Raw genomic sequence first — 24594 nt, 5'->3', positions numbered from 1 at the left:
CTCTCCTCCATCTTCTGTTTTATCCACCTCTCTCTACCTCTGCTACATCTTCTGTTTTATCCACCTCTCTCTACCTCTCCTCCATCTTCTGTTTTATCCACCTCTCTCTACCTCTCCTCCATCTTCTGTTTTATCCACCTCTATCTCTCCTCCATCTTCTGTTTTATCCACTTCTCTCTATCTCTCCTCCATCTTCTGTTTTATCCACCTTTCTATTCACCTCTCCAATTTTTGTCTGTCACCTTTCCTTTCCTCCCTCTATCATTGCATACTTGTACTTCTCTCTCATTCCCTGTCTCATCTCTCCTTCTTCTTTCACTCGCTCGCCACCTCTGCATCTTCCCCCTCTCCATGTTTCTAGTTCTGGGCTCTCTGCGGGAACGCCTTGACGCCCAAACGGGGTATATTCGGGAAGACGGGGGACCTACAGACCATTCTGTGTGTTGCGTCAGCTAAAGATGATGTCACGTACTCTGGAGCGTTGAATGGGGATATCTACGTGTGGAAAGGACTGAACCTAATGCGCACAGTGCAGGCTGCTCATGGGGTGAGTGAAATACGTCCCTCTAATTCTCAACACCCATTGGCTGTACACTTCTGGACATCCAAACTCCCGCTCTGGCTAAACCCAAACCTTCTCAATTCTATAATTGCGTACATCTATACACTGCAGCAACTCAATTCCCCTTCCCTGCCTATGAATCCCATGTAAATCTATAAGGTGTTGAAAAGCATTCAAAATGAAGATTTTGCCCCTTTTTTTGACCCACACTCCGTCTGAAATCATATTCCTTTTCAAGTACCTTTTTCTATGCACAGAACAGTTTGATAATCCCCCTGCCTAAACCTAAAGTTGACTTCACTGTGTGTAGGCTGGGATCTTCAGCATGTATGCCTGTGAGGAGGGCTTCGCGACGGGGGGACGTGACGGCTGTGTCAGGCTCTGGGACGTGGACTTCAAGCCTATCACTAAGATCGACCTTCGGGAAGCTGAGCAGGGGTATAAAGGTAGGCCTATTTTAAGGCCTGGTTGAAGGCCTGGTTTAATCAACATGGGGCTAATTGGTTGATGAGCGCTAGCCCTCTGATCTGTTCAACGTCACAGAGTCTAAGCGGTGTGCATTAGCCGATAGGCCCTTCACAGGTTCCCGGAGGATGCCAGAGAAGCAGGGGGCCAGAAGGCTGATCAAATCTAGTCACATTAGCCCTCTGATTACAGTGAAGAGCAAGACGTGTGGCTCTGTTCTGGGCCAGATGCAGCTTAACTAGGTCCTTCTTTGCAGCACTTGACCATATGACTGGACAATAACCAAGATGAGATAAAACTAGAGCCTGCAGGCTTTTTGGAGTGTGGTGTCAAAAAAGCAGAGCATGTCTTTTAATGGAGAGACAGAGGAGGAGAGGCACATCTTTATAAGGAGATCCATCTAAGCTCACAGGGTTGTGTGTGCTGTCTATAGATTTAAGGTTCAGAGTCCACGCTTCTGATGCAGGGGTGTGTGGGCAGGTCGATACAGACACTCATGTATGTGTACAGGGGTTGACATACTGTAGCCTGTGAGTATGTGAAGGTCACTTAAGTCAGTGTGTTCTGCCTAATAGAGACCGATGTGTGTTCAGCTCATTGAGATCCCTGCCATGGTGTTATATTAGCCTATCCCTGTGTATTTATGTATGTGTGTGTGTGTGTGTGTGTGTGTGAGAGAGAGAGAGAGAGAGAGAGAGAGAGAGAGAGAGAGAGAGAGAGAGAGAGAGAGAGAGAGAGAGAGAGAGAGAGAGAGAGAGAGAGAGAGAGAGAGAGAGAGAGAGAGAGAGAGAGAGAGAGAGAGAGAGAGAGAGAGAGAGAGAGAGAGAGAGAGAGAGAGAGAGAGAGAGAGAGAGAGAGAGAGAGAGAGAGAGAGAGAGAGAGAGAGAGAGAGAATGCCACTCATCCATTTCAATCCATCTGAGCCAGAGGAAGCCATGTTAGTCAAATCAGACAGAAAAAATTAAGATGGTCGGGTCTGAGAGAGTCTGTGCTGTATGGATGAAACTGAATAAAGGTTTCTAAACCATTGTGACAGATGACATTTAGTCAACTCCCTGTTTCTTTCTGCTCTATGCCTCCTGCTAAGTTGAGGAAACCATCAGTGGCACTCATGTATTATCAATGAGTCTCTTCTCGCTTCCCTTTCTTTGCTCCTCTGTTCTGAGATGTGGCTGCTTGGCTGTTAGTGGTAGCTAGGGCCTGCTTGGCTGTTAGTGGTAGCTAGGGGCTGCTTGGCTGTTAGTGGTAACTAGGGGCTGCTTGGCTGTTAGTGGTAGCTAGGGGCTGCTTGGCTGTTAGTGGTAGCTAGGGGCTGCTTGGCTGTTAGTGGTAGCTAGGGGCTGGTAAAAGCCCCATAAAGCTCCGTGTGCCCAGCCATCTCCGGGGGTGGGGAATACTAATATCTGACCTTTCACAGGAAAGTGACAGTTATAAAGGCTGTGGCCTTTCTGAAAGCCCCACAGACACCCTGGGATTAGATACTGGCATTGTTGGGTGTTTGGTGGCCGGTCAAAGACCTTCGGAAATAAATATTGTAATATGAATCTTGATTGAGTTTAAATCGATCTTGTCGGTTTGGTCAGTAGGAATGTCATTATGCAAAAGGCATAACTTTTCCAAACGTAAATTAGTAAACCTTCATAATAGTTTGCGGCTCTAGATTAGAATGTTCTACAAATGATTGCTGTACCCTCTGCATTAAAGGATTTATAACTTCTGTTCTTGAAAATTTTGCGTCCCAGTGAAGGTTTGATTCCCAACTGCAGATCGGTTTTAGAGAGAAGACATCTGAGATAAGTAATTACTTTTCAGAAATGGTTATTCCCCCCAGGGTGTCAAACTGAAGTGTATTGTGCAGCCAATTAACTTGAGTTATCTGGTTGCCAGGTATTTTATGTCCACACAGATTATGAGACTGGTTCGGTTGCAGGTACGCTGTTAGCTGTTTTTTTGTAGCTGGTTTCTGGTTGCCAGGTAATGTTTTATAATTGTTTTCATATCCTGTGATGTTATTGAGTTTTTAATATTTTTTTTTTTTACCTTTATATAATTAAGCTAGTCAGTTAAGAACAAATTCTTATTTACAATGACGGCCTACCCTTGTTATAACAAGAGTCTGGAGATTTATAGCTGTGCTTCTACTGACTGAATTACATACTTTTTAGTACTGATGAGGTGCATTGGGTGATGTCTTGCTGATGTCTTGCTTGCTTCAGATGGCTTCGCTGAAGAAGCTCAATCTGTTTCTCCCTCTAGAGTTGTCTGCTTCATCTCTCTCTTCCCAAATGAAAGTCGACCTGTATCAGCCACACATTCTCCTTCTGCAATTTACTCTGTGAAACTCGGAACGTTGTCTGAATGTAATAGTTTCTAACTCTTGATTGAAGTGTAAAACATGATGTAGTGGATTGGATGCTGCCCTTTATCACCTGCTGAAGAACGGGTGGGATTGCATTCGACCCACCACTTTTGTTATACATGACAGAGCATTCATTATTTGTCATGTCCTCTCTCCCTCTCTCTCTCTCTCTCTCTCTCTCTCTCTCTCTCTCTCTCTCTCTCTCTCTTTCTCTCTATCCATCTATCTCCCTCTCTCTCCCTCTCCCTGTTCTGTGGTCTGGGGAAATGCATCATCAAGTTAGGAGGCTGCAGAATGCACAGAACAAAGCAGCAAGGATTGTTTTAAGGTGGAGATATGGTTCTTCTGTTGCAGTCATGCGCAGTGTTCTTGGTTGGTCATCAATCGATAAGATAATTGAAAGGAACATGCTTATTTTATATCATAATATACATAATTTAAAACGGTCAAGTTCTATTCACAACAGTATTCAGTTGGTAAGAGACAGACATTCCGTAAATACTAGGAATAGATTGTCCACCATCTATGCGTTGTCTAGACAGAAAAGAGAAATGGGCAAAATAACATTTTGATTTAGAGCAATAAAGAAATGGAATAAATTAACTGAGCAAACTAGAAACCTTTCAATATATAAATTTAAACATGATTTTAAAACAATTTAAATATAATACATAGAAATGTTGTGGGATTATAGTAGATGAAGAATCATTGTTTTTTTTAGATTGGGTATTTATTGGGTCTTTATGTTAGTATATTATGTCTGTTTGTAACAGTGTGTTATAGGTGGAAATGTGTTCATATTATAAATTGTATTTTAATATTTAAGGACTCCTGGAAGATTAGTCTAAATGAGGACTAAAAGAGATCCAAATCAAATCCCTCCTCCCTCTCTTCCCTCTCTCTCTCAGGGCTGTCTATCCGTAGTGTGTGTTGGAGGGCAGACCGTATCCTGGCGGGGACACAGGACAGTGAGATCTTTGAGGTGATGGTTCGGGACAGAGACAAGCCTCTACTCATCATTCAGGGTCACTGTGAGGGAGAGCTCTGGGCTCTGGACGTCCACCCCAAGAAACCGCTCGCTGTGACCGGCAGTGACGATCGATCTGTACGGTCAGTATTATCTCCAGCAGCTATGTAGCTTGTACATCAATTCCCTCAGGAGCATCTTTATAGACCCAGTAGTTATCACCCAGGCCAACATCTCTGTCCATTCTATTTTAATCCATCCAGACCTTTCATCTTAATCTCATCCACTCAGTGAACCCTGACCTGCAGTACTACTCGTCCTGTTTGGTTCATTGGTTCTCCTCGCTCTCAGACAGCCCTTAGTTTGTAAGACACTGTTCTTCACATTTCTAACAGGGACAGTTGTAGGCTAGTTCAGAGCTACCTATGGAGAAGACACAGTGTCAGCTTGTGCAGGGGACACATCATGCATAATGAGGCCTCACGTCTGCTATCAGTAGAACAGGATCAGTCCCTCCACAACACACACACAGACCCACACAACCCTGCTCTACCAGGAGAGACAGAGCTCTCTGAGGGCCCAATCAAGGAGCCAATTAGTCTCTGTCTCACAGACACACATGCACACACATACACGCTCACGAGCCCGAGTGGACACACATGCACACACCATAATAAATACACACACATACACCTACTGCATCTCAGCAACTTAATTCAACTTAATTCAACTTAATTCAAGCCTTCACCCTGCAGCTGCAACTAGCTCATTAAAACTTCTGTCACTTAACTACTACTCATATAATTGACTCTATTATGACTGTCTCTACAGAGGCAATATTCATAGCTGAAACTGTGCTGATTGGTCATGATTGTGTGTGTGTGTGTGTGTGTGTGTGTGTGTGTGTGTGTGTGTGTGTGTGTGTGTGTGTGTGTGTGTGTGTGTGGTGTTTTCAGGTTGTGGAGCCTGGCAGACCACACCCTGATAGCTCGCTGTAACATGGAAGAGGCTGTCCGCAGTGTGGCCTTCAGCCACGATGGCTCTCAGCTTGCTCTTGGCATGAAGGACGGCTCCTTCACTGTGCTCCGAGTCAGGTACTGCTAACATCTTTAGTCCCTAGAGAATCTTCATTTGATCACCCAGTAGTTGCAGGAAATTCAAACTTGTAGTGTATTCAAGGTTTAAAAAGGCTTCTAAGATTTGTAATTTCCTTGATTTTATTGAAATGACGTGGAAACAACATTGATTCATCCAGTGTGTGCCCAGCAGGTTGAATTATGCCAAAGCTGGTGAAAGTACTTTCAGCATCAAACTCTTCAGATACATCTTGTAAAGAAGGGCCATAAAGTTATGAAACCTAGCCTACAGTGGGCCAAAACCTCGGGTTTAAACAGTCCCATATTGAGATGCTGAATTCATCACTTAAAACCTGATTGAAGGCCTCAGTTTAATTTACTCCCCAGCAGACCCAGTGTGCAGGCCTGCACTTTCCATTAAATTATAGTAAATTGGTCCGCAGTGCTGTTAATCAATACGTTTTGAAGTGGCTAATCCCCACGCTGCACTTTGAAGTGAGCAGTGCTCCTGATTTGTATTCAGTCTATTAGAAATGAGTGAGCTTGCAGAAGCAGCTTTTTATGATTGGATTGCATTTCTGTTGCCTGGGGCGATGTTGTATTATGCTGTATGGTTTTTACTGAGAGACGGTATGTTTAGAAGGGTTTGACTTGTTACTTTGACTTTTTATACACCTCATCGTTGGCTATAGCTGTTGGCTGATTATTGAGCCACATAGTGCACTGTATACCTTGATATTCCCCATAGGCTATTCCCTATAATTACTGTTCACCATATCTAATGGTTAGGAGTTTTTCAGGATAGGAGACACCATCACTGGCACCATGATTAACAATTACAGCACGTTGTTAGAATATGAAGCCATACTGTCTAGCCATCCTGCGATTACATACTCCCCCCATCTAAAATGACCAGTCAAAAATGAGTTAATCAAGTCTGGGCTGGTAAAATTGCTTTTGTGTGGGAGCAGCAGGTGTGATAAGACTGTGGTGGTTTCATTGTAATGCCTCCTCCGCAGAGAGAAACAGTAGGAGGACGAGTCTAGTGGCGAGGCTGCCTCATTGTTTCAGCTGGCTTTACAAATAACAAGCAGAAGGTAGCGCTGTGCATTACTGCTGGATTTCTTAAAATGCTACTAACGGGAGATTACTAGCATCTGCATATTAAAGCAAACTTGCTAGTAACGAAAAACCCACAAGAATAAACCAGCTGATTAGTTGATCACTCGTTGTTGCCGAGTCACGTGATTATGACAGCTGACAGCTGCGTCCAGGACCCAGTTTGGGAACCTGAATATAGAAGTAGAAGGCCTATATTTTATTAAAATGTTTAACCTTAAATAGCTAAATAATAATATAATATAATAATATAATATATGCCATTTTTAATAACTTTATTAGCCTACATTTTCATTGGATAAAATATAGATTAGTTACATATTTCAAATAGGCACAGTACAATGATATTTTACCCCCGATCTTGATAAGAAATTACCATATCAGATCATTTTCTTTGAAAGACAGTATTTAATGCAGGGGTGCAACTTTCACATTTTTGTCCCACCCAGTTTTATCATTGGAATGTGATACAAAACGAGGCAACAGTGTGCTTTAGGACCATGCGGATGTCGCCGAGCGGGGGTTCCCCCCCCCACTGCGGATATCCCACCCCCTTCTAAAACCAAAGTTACACCCCTGATTTAATGGATTACATCAACTGGAAACAAATAAAATAATAAGAGTAGGCTACACCAATATTATTTTTCCATTCATACAACATGTCGGATAATTGCCACAGTAGGTTTGCTGTGGTTAACAAGGAAATACTTATTTCAGTTGTGCAGAATTATTGTCAAATAGATCAATCGCCCTAGGTCTGCTTAAAACGTTGTTCCGATGATAATACCCACCAGAGGGCGAACACATCTTCAAAGACTTTGATAGCAAGGACTAAAGTAGCATTTCCCTAACTCTGTCCTTGGGACCCTAAAGGGTGTATGTTTTGGTTTTTGCCCAAGTTGATTCAAACAACCATTCATCAAGCTTTGAAAATGTAACCAACTGTGTAGTATTAGGACAAAAACCAAAATGTGGGGTCCCAGGACCGAGTTAGGGAAAACCTGGACTAAATTCACGCTGACATCAGCTTTAGGGAGTGGTAATGAGGTGACCAATAATGGTTCCAATTCAAATCAAATCAAATCAAATTTTATTTGTCACATACACATGGTTAGCAGATGTTAATGCGAGTGTAGAGAAATGCTTGTGCTTCTAGTTCCGACAATGCAGTAATACCAACAAGTAATCTAACTAACAATTCCAAAACTACTGTCTTATACACAGTGTAAGGGGATAAAGAATATGTACATAAGGATATATGAATGAGTGATGGTACAGAGCAGCATAGGCAAGATACAGTAGATGGTATCGAGTACAGTATATACATATGAGATGAGTATGTAAACAAAGTGGCATAGTTAAAGTGGCTAGTGATACATGTATTACATAAGGATGCAGTCGATGATATAGAGTACAGTATATACGTATGCATATGAGATTAATAATGTAGGGTAAGTAACATTATATAAGGTAGCATTGTTTAAAGTGGCTAGTGATATATTTACATCATTTCCCATCAATTCCCATTATTAAAGTGGCTGGAGTTGAGTCAGTGTCAGTGTCAGTGTGTTGGCAGCAGCCACTCAATGTTAGTGGTGGCTGTTTAACAGTCTGATGGCCTTGAGATAGAAGCTGTTTTTCAGTCTCTCGGTCCCAGCTTTGATGCACCTGTACTGACCTCGCCTTCTGGATGATAGCGGGGTGAACAGGCAGTGGCTCGGGTGGTTGATGTCCTTGATGATCTTTATGGCCTTCCTGTAACATCGGGTGGTGTAGGTGTCCTCGAGGGCAGGTAGTTTGCCCCCGGTGATGCGTTGTGCAGACCTCACTACCCTCTGGAGAGCCTTACGGTTGAGGGTGGAACAGTTGCCGTACCAGGCGGTGATACAGCCCGCCAGGATGCTCTCGATTGTGCATCTGTAGAAGTTTGTGAGTGCTTTTGGTGACAAGCCGAATTTCTTCAGCCTCCTGAGGTTGAAGAGGCGCTGCTGCGCCTTCTTCACGATGCTGTCTGTGTGAGTGGACCAATTCAGTTTGTCTGTGATGTGTATGCCGAGGAACTTAAAACTTGCTACCCTCTCCACTACTGTTCCATTGATGTGGATAGGGGGGTGTTCCCTCTGCTGTTTCCTGAAGTCCACAATCATCTCCTTAGTTTTGTTGACATTGAGTGTGAGGTTATTTTCCTGACACCACACTCCGAGGGCCCTCACCTCCTCCCTGTAGGCCGTCTCGTCGTTGTTGGTAATCAAGCCTACCAATGTTGTGTCGTCCGCAAACTTGATGATTGAGTTGGAGGCGTGCGTGGCCACGCAGTCGTGGGTGAACAGGGAGTACAGGAGAGGGCTCAGAACGCACCCTTGTGGGGCCCCAGTGTTGAGGATCAGCGGGGAGGAGATGTTGTTGCCTACCCTCACCACCTGGGGGCGGCCCGTCAGGAAGTCCAGTACCCAGTTGCACAGGGCGGGGTCGAGACCCAGGGTCTCGAGCTTGATGACGAGCTTGGAGGGTACTATGGTGTTGAATGCCGAGCTGTAGTCGATGAACAGCATTCTCACATACAGTGCCTTGCGAAAGTATTCGGCCCCCTTGAACTTTGCGACCTTTTGCCACATTTCAGGCTTCAAACATAAAGATATAAAACTGTATTTTTTTGTGAAGAATCAACAACAAGTGGGACACAATCATGAAGTGGAATGACATTTATTGGATATTTCAAACTTTTTTAACAAATCAAAAACTGAAAAATTGGGCGTGCAAAATTATTCAGCCCCCTTAAGTTAATACTTTGTAGCTCCACCTTTTGCTGCGATTACAGCTGTAAGTCGCTTGGGGTATGTCTCTATCAGTTTTGCACATCGAGAGACTGAAACTTTTTCCCATTCCTCCTTGCAAAACAGCTCGAGCTCAGTGAGGTTGGATGGAGAGCATTTGTGAACAGCAGTTTTCAGTTCTTTCCACAGATTCTCGATTGGATTCAGGTCTGGACTTTGACTTGGCCATTCTAACACCTGGATATGTTTATTTTTGAACCATTCCATTGTAGATTTTGCTTTATGTTTTGGATCATTGTCTTGTTGGAAGACAAATCTCCGTCCCAGTCTCAGGTCTTTTGCAGACTCCATCAGGTTTTCTTCCAGAATGGTCCTGTATTTGGCTCCATCCATCTTCCCATCAATTTTAACCATCTTCCCTGTCCCTGCTGAAGAAAAGCAGGCCCAAACCATGATGCTGCCACCACCATGTTTGACAGTGGGGATGGTGTGTTCAGGGTGATGAGCTGTGTTGCTTTTACGCCAAACATAACGTTTTGCATTGTTGCCAAAAAGTTCAATTTTGGTTTCATCTGACCAGAGCACCTTCTTCCACATGTTTGGTGTGTCTCCCAGGTGGCTTGTGGCAAACTTTAAACAACACTTTTTATGGATATCTTTAAGAAATGGCTTTCTTCTTGCCACTCTTCCATAAAGGCCAGATTTGTGCAATATACGACTGATTGTTGTCCTATGGACAGAGTCTCCCACCTCAGCTGTAGATCTCTGCAGTTCATCCAGAGTGATCATGGGCCTCTTGGCTGCATCTCTGATAAGTCTTCTCCTTGTATGAGCTGAAAGTTTAGAGGGACGGCCAGGTCTTGGTAGATTTGCAGTGGTCTGATACTCCTTCCTTTTCAATATTATCGCTTGCAGAGTGCTCCTTCGGATGTTTAAAGCTTGGGAAATCTTTTTGTATCCAAATCCGGCTTTAAACTTCTTCACAACAGTATCTCGGACCTGCCTGGTGTGTTCCTTGTTCTTCATGATGCTCTCTGCGCTTTTAACGGACCTCTGAGACTATCACAGTGCAGGTGCATTTATACGGAGACTTGATTACACACAGGTGGATTGTATTTATCATCATTAGTCATTTAGGTCAACATTGGATCATTCAGAGATCCTCACTGAACTTCTGGAGAGAGTTTGCTGCACTGAAAGTAAAGGGGCTGAATAATTTTGCACGCCCAATTTTTCAGTTTTTGATTTGTTAAAAAAGTTTGAAATATCCAATAAATGTCGTTCCACTTCATGATTGTGTCCCACTTGTTGTTGACTCTTCACAAAAAAATACAGTTTTATATCTTTATGTTTGAAGCCTGAAATGTGGCAAAAGGTCGCAAAGTTCAAGGGGGCCGAATACTTTCGCAAGGCACTGTAGGTATTCCTCTTGTCCAGATGGGTTAGGGCAGTGTGGTTGAGATTGCATCGTCTGTGGACGATGTGTCAGGTAGGGTGGAGGTGATATGGTCCTTGACTAGTCTCTCAAAGCACTTCATGATGACGGAAGTGAGTGCTACGGGGCGGTAGTCGTTTAGCTCAGTTACCTTAGCTTTCTTGGGAACAGGAACAATGGTGGCCCTCTTGAAGCATGTGGGAACAGCAGACTGGTATAGGGATTTGATTGAATATGTCCGTAAACACACCGGCCAGCTGGTCTGCGCATGCTCTGAGGGCGCGGCTGGGGATGCCGTCTGGGCCTGCAGCCTTGCGAGGGTTAACACGTTTAAATGTCTTACTCACCTCGGCTGCAGTGAAGGAGAGACCGCATGTTTTCATTGCAGGCCGTGTCAGTGGCACTGTATTGTCCTCAAAGCGGGCAAAAAAGTTATTTAGTCTGCCTTGGAGCAAGACATCCTGGTCCGTGACTGGGCTGGATTTCTTCCTGTAGTCCGTGATTGACTGTAGACCCTGCCACATGCCTCTTGTGTCTGAGCCGTTGAATTGAGATTCTACTTTGTCTCTGTACTGACGCTTAGCTTGTTTGATAGCCTTGCGGAGGGAATAGCTGCACTGTTTGTATTCGGTCATGTTACCAGACACCTTGCCCTGATTAAAAGCAGTGGTTCGCGCTTTCAGTTTCACGCGAATGCTGCCATCAATCCACGGTTTCTGGTTAGGGAATGTTTTAATCGTTGCTATGGGAACGACATCTTCAACGCACGTTCTAATGAACTCGCACACCGAATCAGCGTATTCGTCAATATTGTTATCTGACGCAATACGAAACATATCCCAGTCCACGTGATGGAAGCAGTCTTGGAGTGTGGAGTCAGCTTGGTCGGACCAGCGTTGGACAGACCTCGGCGTGGGAGCCTCTTGTTTTAGTTTCTGTCTGTAGGCAGGGATCAACAAAATGGAGTCGTGGTCAGCTTTTCCGAAAGGGGGGCGGGGCAGGGCCTTATATGCGTCGCGGAAGTTAGAGTAACAATGGTCCAAGGTCTTTCCACCCCTGGTTGCGCAATCGATATGCTGATAAAATTTAGGGAGTCTTGTTTTCAGATTAGCCTTGTTAAAATCCCCAGCTACAATGAATGCAGCCTCCGGATAAATGGTTTCCAGTTTGCAAAGAGTTAAATAAAGTTCGTTCAGAGCCATCGATGTGTCTGCTTGGGGGGGGATATATACGGCTGTGATTATAATCGAAGAGAATTCTCTTGGTAGATAATGCGGTCTACATTTGATTGTGAGGAATTCTAAATCAGGTGAACAGAAGGATTTGAGTTCCTGTATGTTTCTTTCATCACACCATGTCTCGTTAGCCATAAGGCATACGCCCCCGCGAGGAATTTAGTGCGTATTGATGGTTTAGCGAGAGATCGGCTGATGATCATCTGGTGGCCATTGATGGTTGCAATTGGTCAATAATGACAATGAACGGACCCAGTCCATCTGCTACTGCTCCCTGGCTGAGTTTACACAGGTAGCCCAATTGTGATATATTTTTCACTAATTTGACCACTCAGTTCAGCTTTGAAAAAGGTCTGATGTCAAAATATCTGATGTGATTGATCAAAAGACCAGAAGACCAGAATTGGACTGCCTGTCTAAACAAAGCCACTCGGTAGACGGATGAACTAGCCAGCCGGCCTCCTGTACAGAGCCGAGGGATTCACTCTTTTCTTTCTCTCTGTCTCTCTCCCTTTCTCTTTCTCTGTCTCCCCCTCTCCTCACTCTTTCTCTTTTGCTGATTTGCTCTCTTTTTCTCTCTCTCTCTTCCCTCCCTCTCATCAACCCTCCCACTCCTCTCTTTCCCAGGGACATGACGGAGGTGGTGCACATTAAAGACAGGAAGGAAGTGATTCATGAGATGAAGTTCTCTCCGGATGGCAGCTACCTTGCCGTGGGCTCTAATGACGGCCTGGTGGATGTGTACGCCGTCGCGCAGCGCTACAAGAAGGTGGGTGAGTGCAACAAGTCCTCCAGCTTCATCACCCACCTGGACTGGTCCATCGACAGCAAGTTCCTCCAGAGCAACGACGGGGCGGGAGAACGCCTCTTCTACAGGATGCCAAGTGAGTAAATCAACGCCACCGGTGAAAAAGCAAAGCTTCATAATGACCCTGTGTCTTTCCTCTGAACCAGGCTATGATAACCATGATATAACTCCTATTACCTCGACTTGCTGTGAACACAATCAGTGATTAAATCTGATGTTTCTTGTTTCCTTATCGGGATAAGTTACATAAACAGATCACACAGCAATCAGCTTGACAGTAAACAGCAATTAGGCCCATGAAGGTGGTTCACAGCTAGCTTATCGCCATGCCAAGCAATCCCTGTTACACACACACCAGCAATCTTCACATCACGTCTGGCTTAAACATCCATCGACGTGATTATGCAATAGTTTCTTCTGATTCAGAGTGGCAGATGCATAGAGCGGTGGGCCAGGAACTGAAAGGTCGCTGGTTTCGAATACCTGAGACGACAACCCAAATTGGCTCCAGGGGCGCTGTGCTACTATGGCTGACCCTGTAAAACAACACATTCCACTGCACCTACAGTACCAGTCAAAGTTTGGACACACCTACTCATTCAAGAATTGTTTTGTATTTTTTGACTATTTTCTACATTGTAGAATAATAGTGAAGACATCAAAACTATGAAATAGGAACCAAAAAAGTGTTAAACAAATCAAAATATATTTTATATTTGAGATTCTTCAAAGTAGCCACCCTTTGCCTTGATTACAGCTTTGCCCACACATTCTCTCAACCAGCTTCATGAGGTAGTCACCTGGAATGCATTTCAATTAACAGGTGTGCTTTGTTAAAAGTTCATTTGTGGAATTTCCTTAATGCGTTTGAGCCAATCAGTTGTGTTGTGACAAGGTAGGTGTGGTATACAGAAGATAGCCCTATTTGGTAAAATAGCTCAAATAAGCAAAGAGAAACAACAGTCCATCATGACTTTAACATATGAAGGTCGGTCAATGTGGAAAATTTCAAGAACTTTGAAAGTTTCTTCAAGTGCAGTCGCCATCATGTCAGACCTTACAGTGAAATGCTTACTTACAAACCGTTAACCAACAATGCAGTTTGGAGAAAATACCTAAAAAAAGTAAGAGATAAGAATGTCAAATAATTAAAGAGCAGCAGTAAATAACAATAGTGGGGCTACATACAGAGGGTACCGGTACAGAGTCAATGTGTGGGGCACCGGTGTCGAGGTAATTGAGGTAAAATGTACATGTAGGTAGTGTTATTAAAGTGACTATGCATAGATAATAACAGCGAGTAGCAGCAGCGTAGAAGGGGGGGTACAAATAGTCTGGGTAGCCATTTGATTAGCTGTTCAGGAGTCTTATGGCTTGGGGGTAGAAGCTGTTTAAAAGCCTCTTGGACCTAGACTTTGCGCTCCAGTACCGCTTTCCGTGCGATAGCAGAGAGAACAGTCTATGACTAGGGTGGCTGGAGTCTTTGACAATTTTTAGGGCCTTCCTCTGACACCGCCTGGTATAGAGGTCCTGGATGGCAGGAAGCTTGACCCCAGTGATGTACTGGGCCATATGTATTACCCTCTTTAGTTCCTTGCGGTCAGAGGCCGAGCAGTTGCCATACCAGGTAGTGATGCAACCCATCAGGATGCTCTCCATGGTGTAGCTGTAAAATCTTTTGAGGATCTGAGGACCCATGCCAAATCTTTTCAGTCTCCTGGAATAGATTTGTGGTGCCTTCTTCACGACTGTCTTGGTGTGCTTGGACCATGTTAGTTTGTTGGTGATGTGGACACCAAGGAACTTGAAGCTCTCAATCTGCTCCACTACAGCCCTGTCGATAAGAAGGGGGGCGTGCTCGGTCCTCCTTTTCCTGTAGTCCACAATCATCTTTTTTGTCTTGAATACGTTGGGGGAGAGGTTGTTGTCCTTGCACCACACGGTCAGGTCTCTGACCTCCTCCATATAGGCTGTCTCTTCGTTGTCGGTGATCAGGCCTACTACTGTTGTGTCATCAGTAAACTTAATGATGGTGTTGGAGTCGTGCCTGGCCATGCAGTCATGAGTGAATGGGGAGTACAGGAGGGAACTGAGCACGCACCCCTAAGGGGCCCCCGTGTTGAGGATCAGCGTGGCGGATGTGTTTTTACCTACCCTTACGACCTGGGGGCGGCCCATCAGGAAGTCCCGGATCCAGTTGCAGAGAGAGGTGTTTAGTCCCAGGGTCCTAATCTTAGTGATGAGCTTTGAGGGCACTATAGTGTGATGTGTGATGGCGTCGGAGGGGATGGCTGCCGTCTTACCGGCTCTTAACCAACCATGCTATATTGTTTATTTTTTTGCGTTGTTCGTAACTTGTTTTCATCATAATGTTGCTGCTACCGTCTCTTATGACCAAAAAGACTGCGATTACTGACCTCAGATTAGACAAAGAGTTTTTCTTCAATGAGTCAGAAAGGAGGGAGATACTACATACACCCGACCAGGCCCAGATCCCCGTCATTCGCTGGAGAAGAAAATTGAGATTTTGCGAAAAAAGATCAGGGTGCTTTGTGAGGATCAGGCGATGGGCACCTAATCTGCCTTTGCCTTCCGTCCTGCTAGCTAACGTTCAATCGCTGGAAAATAAATGGGACGAACTGAAAGTACGTATATCCTACCAATGGGACATTAAAAACTGTAATATCTTATGTCTCCCCGAGTCATGGCTGAACAACGATATTAAGAACATACTGCTGGCATGTTACATCTGGTAAGACACGGGGTGGGGGCTTATGCATATATGTAAACAACAGCTGGTGCATGATATCTAAGGAAGTCTTGAGGTTTTGCTCGCCTGAAGTAGAGTATCTCATGATAAGCTGTAGACAACACTATCTACCTAGAGAGTTTACATCTGTATGTTTCGTAGCTGTACCACATACCACAACAGACCGATGCTGGCACTAAAACCGCACTCAGTGAGCTGTATACCGCCATAAGCAAACAGGGAAACGCTCATCCAGAGGCGGCACTCTTAGTGGCCGGGAACTTTAATGCAGGGAAACTTAAATCAGTTTTACCTCGTTTCTATCAGCATGTTAAATGTGCAACCAGTGGGGAAAAAAGTCTGGACCACCTTTAATCCACACACAGAGATGCGTACAAAGCTCTCCCTCGCCCTCCATTTGGCAAATCTGACCATAATTCTATCCTTCTGATTCCTGCTTACAAGCTCAAATTAAAGCAGGAAGCACCAGTGACTCGATCTATAAAAAAGTGGTCAGATGAAGCAGATGATGAATTACAGGACTGTTTTGCTAGCACAGACTGGAATATGCTCCGGGATTCTTCCTAGAGCATTGAGGAGTACACCATATCAGTCACTGGCTTTATCAAAAGCGCATCGAGGACGTCATCCCCACAGTGACTGTACGTACATACCCCAACCAGAAGCCACGGATTACAGGCAACATTTGTACTGAGCTAAAGGGTAGAGCTGCCAATTTCAAAGAGCGGGACTCTAACCCGGAAGCTAATAAGAAATCCTGCTATGCCCTCCGATGAACCATCAAACAGGCAAATCGACAATACAGGATTAAGATGAAATCGTACTACACCGGCTCCGACGCTTGTCGGATGCGGCAGGGCTTGCAAATTATTACAGACTACAAAGGGAAGCACAGCTGAGAGCTGCCCAGTGACACGGGCCTACTGCCGACTGTGTGATCACGCTCTCCGCTGCCGATGTGAGTAAGACCTTTAAACAGGTCAACATTCACAAGGCCGCAGGGCCAGACAGATTACCAGGACGTGTAATCCGAGCATGCGCTGACCAACAGGCAAGTGTCTTTACTGACATTTATCAACCTCTCCTTGTCTGAGTCTGTATTACCAACATGTTTCAAGCAGACCACCATAGTTCCTGTGCCCAAGAAGTCTAAGGTAACCTGCCTAAATGACTACCGCCCCGTAGCACTCACGTCTGTAGCCATGAAATGCTTTGAAAGGCTGGTCATGGCTCACATCAACACCATTATCCCAGAAACCCTAGACCCACTCCAATTTGCATACCGCACCAACAGATCCACAGATGATGCAATTTCTATTGCACTCCACACTGCCCTTTCACTCCTAGACAAAAGGAACACCAATGTGAGAATGCTATTCATTGACTACAGCTCAGCGTTCAACACCAATGTTATGATGAAACTGGTTCTCATGAGGACGCACCACTGGAAAGGAAGACCCAGAGTTACCTCTGCTGCAGAGGATAAGTTCATTAGAGTTACCAGCCTCAGAAATTGCAGCCCAAATAAATGCTTCACAGAGTAACAGATACATCTCAACATCAACTGTTCAGAGGAGACTGTGTGAATCAGGCCTTCATGGCCGAATTGCTACAAAGAAACCATTACTAAAAGACACCAATAATAAGAAGAGACTTGCTTGGGCCAAGAAACACGAGCAATAGACATTAGACCAGTGGAAATCTGTCCTTTGGTCTGATGAGTCCAAATGTTAGATTTTTGTTTCCAACCACCGTGTCTTTGTGAGACGTAGAATAGGTGAACAGATGAACTCCACATGTGTGGTTCCCACCATGAAGCATGGAGGAAGAGGTGTGATGGTGTGGGGGTGACACTGTCAATTATTTATTTTGAGTTCATGGCACACTTAACCAGCATGGCTCTCACAGCATTCTGCAGCGATACGCCATCCCATCTAGTTTGCGCTTTGTGGGACTATCATTTGTTTTTCAATAGGACAATGACCTAACATATCTCCAGACTGTGTAAGGGCAATTTGACCAATAAGGAGAGTGATGGAGTGCTGCATCAGATGACCTGGCCTCCACAATCACTCGACCTCAACACAATTGAGATGGTTTGGGATGAGTTGGACTGCAGAGTGAAGGAAAAGCAGCCAACAAGTGCTCAGTATATGGAACTCCTTCAAGACTGATTGAAAAGCATTCCTCATAAAGCTGGTTGAGAGAATGCCAAGAGTGTGCAAAGCTGTCATCAAGGCAAAGGGTGGCTACTTTGAAGAAGCTAAAATATTATTTTTATTATATTATAATTATTTGTTTAACACTTTTTTGGTTACTACATGATTCCATATGTGTTATGTCATAGTGTTGATATCTTCACTATTATTCTACAATGTAGAACATAGTAAAAATAAATAAAAACCCTGGAATGAATAGGTGTGTCCAAACTTTTGACTGGTACTGGACATATATTTTTTTATTCAATGAATTTCCTTCCCAGACAGCTGAACAAGCCTTCTAGTCACGACATGACCACTGTCTGAAACTCTAGACCAGTGGTTCCCAAACTTTGTATAGTCTCGTACCCTTTCAAGCATTCAACCTCCAGTTTCGTACCACCTCTAGCACTCTCAAATGTTGTTTTTTGCCATCATTATAATCCTGCCACACACACACTATACAATACATTTATTAATCATAACAATGAGTGTGAGTTTTTGTCACAACTTGGCTCGTGGGAAGTGACAAAGAGCTCTTATAGGACCAGGTCACAAATAATAATATAATACTAATCAATAATTCTACTCTTTATTTAGCCATCTTACATATAAAACTTCATCAAAAATTGTGAATAACTCACCACAGGTTAATGAGAAGGGTGTGCTTGAAAGGATGCACATAACTCTGCAATGTTCGGTTGTATTGGAGAGAGTCTCAGTCTTAAATCATTTTCTACACACAGTCTGTGGCTGTATTTAGTTTCATGCTAGTGAGGGCCGAGAAACCACTCTCACATAGGTACGAGGTTGCAAAGGGCATCAGTGTCTTAACATCGCGATTTGCCAAAGCAGTATACTCTGAGTACAGCCCAATCCAGAAATCTGGCAGTGGCTTCTGATTAAATTAAATTTTCACAGAACCGCTTGTTGCAATTTCAACAATTTCAACAATTTCTCTTGTTCAGATATTGGTGGACTGGAGGCAGGGCATGAAAGGGATAATGAATCCAGTTGTTTGTGTCATCCATGAAAGTACCTGAGTAATTGCGCACCCAACTCACTCAGGTGCTTCGCTATATCACATTTGACGTTGTCCGTAAGCTTGAGTTCATTTACACACAAAATAATATACAATGATGGAAAGACATTAAGACGTTAATGCAGACAGAGTAGAGCTCCAACTTCTTAATCAAAGCCTCAATTTTGTCCCGCACATTGAATATAGTTGAGGAGAGTCCCTGTAATCCTAGATTCAGATTATTCAGGTGAGAAAAAACATCCCCCAGATAGGACAGTCATGTGAGAAACTCGTCATCATGCAAGCGGTCAGACAAGTGAAAATTATGGTCAGTAAAAAACTTTAAGCTCATCTCTCAATTCACGAAAATATGTCAATACTTTGCCCCTTGATAACCAGCGCACTTCTGTATGTTGTAAATGCGTTACATGGTCGCTGCCCATATCAGGGGCGTCAGGGTGGCCTAGTGGTTAGAGCATTGGACTAGTAACCGAAAGGTTGCAAATCTGTTCCTAGGCCGTCATTGAAAATAAGAATTTCTTCTTAACTGACTTGCCTAAAATAAAAATAATTGCATATTGCAGAAAATACACCAGAGTTCAGGGTCCTTGCTTTAACAAAGTTAACCATTTTCACTGTAGTGTCCAAAACATATTTCAAGCTGTCAGGCATTCCTTTGGCAGTAAGAGACTCTCGGTAGAAGCTGCAGTGTACCCAAGTGGCGTCTGGAGCAACTGCTTGTACCCGCATTACCACTCCACTATGTCTTCCTGTCATGGCTTTTGCACCATCAGTACAGATACCAACACATCTTGACCACTAAAGTCAATTTGATGTCACAAAGCTGTCCAGTACTTAAAAAATATCCTTGCCTGTTGTCCTGGTTTCCAGAAGAGGATATGTTCCTTAATTGACCCCCCATAAACGTAACGGACATATACCAGGAGCTGTGCCAGGCCCGCCATGTCTGTTGACTCATCCAGCTGTAACGCATAGAATTCACTGGCTTGTATGCAAAGCAGTAATTGTTTCAAAACCATGTCACTGATGCATCGTGAAACAGTGTTATTTGATGAAGGCGTATAGTTTATTTGGCTTTTTCCCCAGCATTGTCCCAGCCATATCAGCGGCAGCAGGAATAATTAAGTCCTCCACAATAGTATGGGGCTTGCCTGTCCTAGCCACTCAGTAGCTCACCATATAAGATGCTTCTAGCCCCTTCTTATTATAGGTATCTGTTGCTTTTATACATGTCTTACTACTCGAAAGTTGTCTTAATCCTCGCTCAAAAAACCCCTGTGGCTTATTTTTGACATTGGCATGTTTTGTTCCTAAATGTCTGCGCAAGAGTTGTGAGATAGTACTTTTGCACATATAACACACTGTGTCTGAGGAAAGGCACTACTCCCAATATAAGTGAACCCCAAATCAAAGTAGTTCTCATCATATTTGTGCCTGTTCGGTGCTTTCCCAGGCAAGGGGGCAGTAACTCTTCGGCTGCATCAGATTCACAGCTGTCAGTGTCCATGCTAGCTGGGCTAACAACAAATGTAGAATTACTGATGCTAGCATTGGATGTGCTCGTGGAAGCAGAACACCATGTGTCGTCGACAGGTGCGGTTGTAGTACTGCTGGTAGTAGTGGTACTATTAGTAGAGCTGGTATGTGTCTCTATGGACACAGGCCTTACTTTTTTGACCATTTATCAATTTTCGAGCAAACGGAAGGAGGAGCAGCTACGTTTGGCTACATACGGACCGTTAGTGGAATTCCTGCGAGAGACGAACGGTTAATGTGATTTGGATATTAATTATTTGACTAGGCTACCTGTATTCGACATTGTGTTGTTATTTCGCTGAACACTCGATGGTTTAATTGTATTTTTGGCAGTGAAACGAGGCTACTCAAGTGAGAAAAAAAACTCACACAAATGTATACATATACTATCAGGAGTGCAACAGGTGACACTGCTGAGCAGACATGGGTGAGAGAAATAGAGTTTGGTTGCACTTACATTTTTACTGTACATTTTCCTGGTATTTACTAGGGAAAATATTTGCTATCAATGGGTATTTATTATCCTCAAACATTACCTCAGCGTTACCTCAACGTACCTTTGTGTTTGTTGCTTCACCTGATGCATTATTTTGCAATTATAAAAACCAAGGGAATATTCTCTTAAGTCAATTAGTTACATTAATAAATCGAGTTTTGAAGCATGGTAGATTTTCTCATTTCACTTGTACTATAGGGATGATAGATTACTCCTTCCCTGAGGGTTAGACTAACAAACCGCACGTACACACACACACACGCACGCATGCACACCGACAAGAACACTCTGGCATGCTGAGAATCCTAATTAAAAAAGGAACTCCACAGGTGATCCCAGCTTTGGACAGAAAAGAGCTTCCAGTTCTAGGCTTTGTTTACATTTCTATTTGGTTTAACTTATACATCAATAGCTGAGATGCATAAAGATGGTGGCTGTTATGTACTTACTACAAATTCCTCGTTTTGCTACAGTAAGTTCACTGTATTGTACATTACTCTCCATTACTCTTTTTTGGGATGTACAGTATCAGTCGAAAGTTTGGACATACCTACTCATTCAAGGGTTTTTCTTTATTTTCAGACATCAAAACTATGAAATAACATATATGGAATTATATAGTAACCAAAAAAGTGTCAAACAAATAAAAAATAGATTTTATATTTGAGATTCTTCACACTCTTGGCATTCCCTCAACGAGCTTCATGAGGTAGTCACCTGGAATGCATTTCAATGAACAGGTGTGCCTTGTTAAAAGTTCATTTGTGGAATTTCCTTTTTAGTGGTATCCAATTGTTAGTAATTACTGTCTTGTCTCATCGCTACAACTCCCGTACAGGCTCGGGAGAGAAAGGTCGAGAGTCATGCGTCCTCTGAAACACAACCCAACCAAGCCGCACTGCTTCTTAACACAGCGCGCATACAACCCAGAAGCCAGCCGCACCAATGTGTCGGTGGAAACACTGTACACCTAGCGACCTGGTCAGTGTGCACTGTGCCCGGACCGCCACAGGAGTCACTAGTGCGCGATGAGACAAGGATACTCTTACCGGCCAAATCCTCCCTAACCCGGACGATGCTAGGCCAATTGTGCATCGGCCCATGGACGGCCGGCTGCAACAGAGCCTGGGCTCGAACCCAGAGTCTCTGGTGACACAGCTAGCACTGCGATGTAGTGCCTTAGATCACTGCGCCACCCAGGAGGCCACTGGAATTTCCTTCTTAATGCGTTTGAGCCAATCAGTTGTGTTGTGACAAGGTAGGGGTGGTATACAGAAGATAGCCCTATTTGGTAAAAGAGAAACGACAGTCCAACATTACTTTAACACATGAAGGTCAGTCAATGTGGAACATTTCAAAAACGTTGAAGTTTCTTCAAGTGCAGTCGCAGAAACCATCAAGCACTATGATGAAACTGGCCCTCATGTGGGCTGGCACAGGAAAGGAAGACCCAGAGTTACCACTGCTGCAGAGGATAAGTTCATTAGAGTTACCAGCCTCAGAAATTGCAGACCAAATCAATTCTTCACAGAGTTCAAGTAACAGATATATCTCAACATCAACTGTTCAGAGGAGACTGTGTGAATCAGGCCTTCATGGTTGAATTGCTGCAAAGAAACCATTACTAAAAGACACCGATAATAAGAAGAGACTTGCTTGGGCCAAGAAACACGAGCAATGGATATTAGACCGGTGTAAATCTGTCCTTTGGTCTGATGATTCCATATGTGGTATTTCATCGTTTTGATGTCTTCACTATTATTCTACAATGTAGAAAAGAGTTTTAAAAAAGTAAGAAAAACCCTTGAATGAGTGGGTGTGTCCAAACTTTTGTCTGGTACTGTATATTAGAACAGTATACATGATCCCAATTTTAGCTTCAAGATGCTGTCAATTTGAAAAACCAGGAAGTAAATTGTGCTGATTTATTGGCATATTGAACCATGTCGCACGCCGTGTGTTTAAAACGTCAATGGATAGTGCTAAAACAATGACGTCATATCTGAATTCTGCCATCTTTGTGCATGTTTACCATTAATACAGGAACAGAGGTTGTGTGTCTTAACACCTTCACTCATGTTTGTCATCATTACTTGTTTATTTCATGTCTTTTAGTTCTGACTAAGAACCTTAGCAGCGAGGTTAGTAGAGCTTTAACATAGTCACCATTATTTTAAAGTGTGATTATTTATGCAGAACAACCTGGTTTTACCTGTAAGATTCTGCCCATTTTAGTCCTCCCATCCTGTTTTTCTCCCTTGAAGTTGGGAAGCACCTGACCACTAAGGAGGAGGTAAAAGGGATCCACTGGAGCTCGTGGACGAGTGTGATTGGTCCAGAGGTGAGTGGGATCTGGCCCAAGTACACCAACATCAGTGACGTAAACTCTGTGGACGCCAACTACTGCAGCGCTGTGCTGGTTGCTGGAGATGACTTTGGCCTGGTCAAACTGTTCCGCTTCCCCTGCCTAAAGAAAGGTCAGTAAATGTCTTTGCAAATATACAATGTTGAGAGAAGGAATTATGTTGAACACTCCCCTTCTCTCATTTCACTTTGACTAGTTTTTCTTTGCCTGATGTTGTGCACAGGGGCAAAATTCAAAAAGTACATTGGCCACTCGGCCCACGTGACCAACGTGCACTGGTCTCACGACCTGCAGTGGGTGTTGACCACTGGCGGGTCCGACCATTCTGTGTTCCAGTGGAAGTTCCTGCCTGAGGGCATCATGAATGGAGGACTGGAGACCAGTATACCACAAGGTACAGTATACTGAGAGACTAAAACATTAAAAACGCCTTCCTAATATTGAGTTGCACCCCATCCCTTTTGCCCTCAGAACAGCCTCAATTCGTTGGGCAGGGATTGTTTTATACACCCAGAGGAACCTGGGGGTTTGAAATGTTTATGAATGTACTGTATGGTTCTATTGAGAGGCCCCATATGGTCATGTAGAGCTGGTGCTGAAGTATTCTTGGGTAGATTTGTGTCTGAGCTATATGATTTAATGTACCTCACAACAGTGGTTAGGGGAGTGACTACTGTACACAATATTCATGATCTTGTCAAAAGCCAATGTAATGAGTGATTGTTGCACCAGTGAAAATCTGTTTCCTTGCTGTCTCCTGGTATCGGTTCCCTCTAGATGGCCATGCAGACTCCAACAGTGAGGAGTCTGACTCTGATGTGTCTGATGTCCCGGAGCTGGACTCTGATATCGAGCAAGAGACCCAGATCAACTACGACCGACAGGTGGGTGTGTGGAGCACTGGAGGGAGTGCTATATGGGTCAGACAGAGAGTGGGTGATATCAGGTTTAGAGATGATACACCACGTGAGGGACACTGACAAAGTTCTATAACAGATGCCTTACATTGATGCTGCATTTGAGGTAGAGAGAGAATGAGTGTCAGTACAGGTGTCAGATCCTAATTTGACTAGTTTGGTCACCATAGCAAAATAATCCTGATTATAAAAAATAAGTGATACTTTCTAATGGGAAAATGTGTTTTGATAGACTACAGTAGACAAGTTTAAGTGTAAGCTCTAGTGAGGAAAAGAGAACTGTGGGTTTTTAGTGTTTTTTATAATGTAAATCACAAGGCGCATTTTAACTTCCTGCAGCGCATGAAAATTATGTGACAACAGAGTGATCAAATTAAGATAATACATATCTATTTGTGAATGACAGTTGAATAAGAGGAGAATATGCCCCCATTATAAAATGCTGTCAGAAAGAGAGAGAGACGACCACA

The 24594-nt window shown here is 43.7% G+C and overlaps 1 protein-coding gene across 5 annotated transcripts in view; it reads left to right on the top strand.

Moving 5' to 3' along the window:
• Positions 1-24594, top strand: part of LOC109890025 (echinoderm microtubule-associated protein-like 6) — a 103373-nt gene that overhangs the window by 42742 nt on the left and 36037 nt on the right. For all 5 annotated transcript variants that reach the window (XM_031823688.1, XM_031823692.1, XM_031823691.1 and 2 more), the window contains 8 exons: positions 362-547; positions 873-1008; positions 4295-4496; positions 5310-5447; positions 12620-12876; positions 23107-23319; positions 23431-23601; positions 23985-24091. In XM_031823688.1, the coding sequence (XP_031679548.1) occupies positions 362-547; positions 873-1008; positions 4295-4496; positions 5310-5447; positions 12620-12876; positions 23107-23319; positions 23431-23601; positions 23985-24091 (1410 nt within the window). The remainder of the gene's footprint in view (positions 1-361; positions 548-872; positions 1009-4294; positions 4497-5309; positions 5448-12619; positions 12877-23106; positions 23320-23430; positions 23602-23984; positions 24092-24594) is intronic.

The sequence above is a fragment of the Oncorhynchus kisutch genome, linkage group LG4 (genome assembly GCF_002021735.2).
Source record: "Oncorhynchus kisutch isolate 150728-3 linkage group LG4, Okis_V2, whole genome shotgun sequence".
In the NCBI taxonomy this organism is placed as follows: domain Eukaryota; kingdom Metazoa; phylum Chordata; class Actinopteri; order Salmoniformes; family Salmonidae; genus Oncorhynchus; species Oncorhynchus kisutch.
Note: the sequence above shows the minus strand (reverse complement) of the source record. Positions and strands in the feature narration are given on the sequence as shown.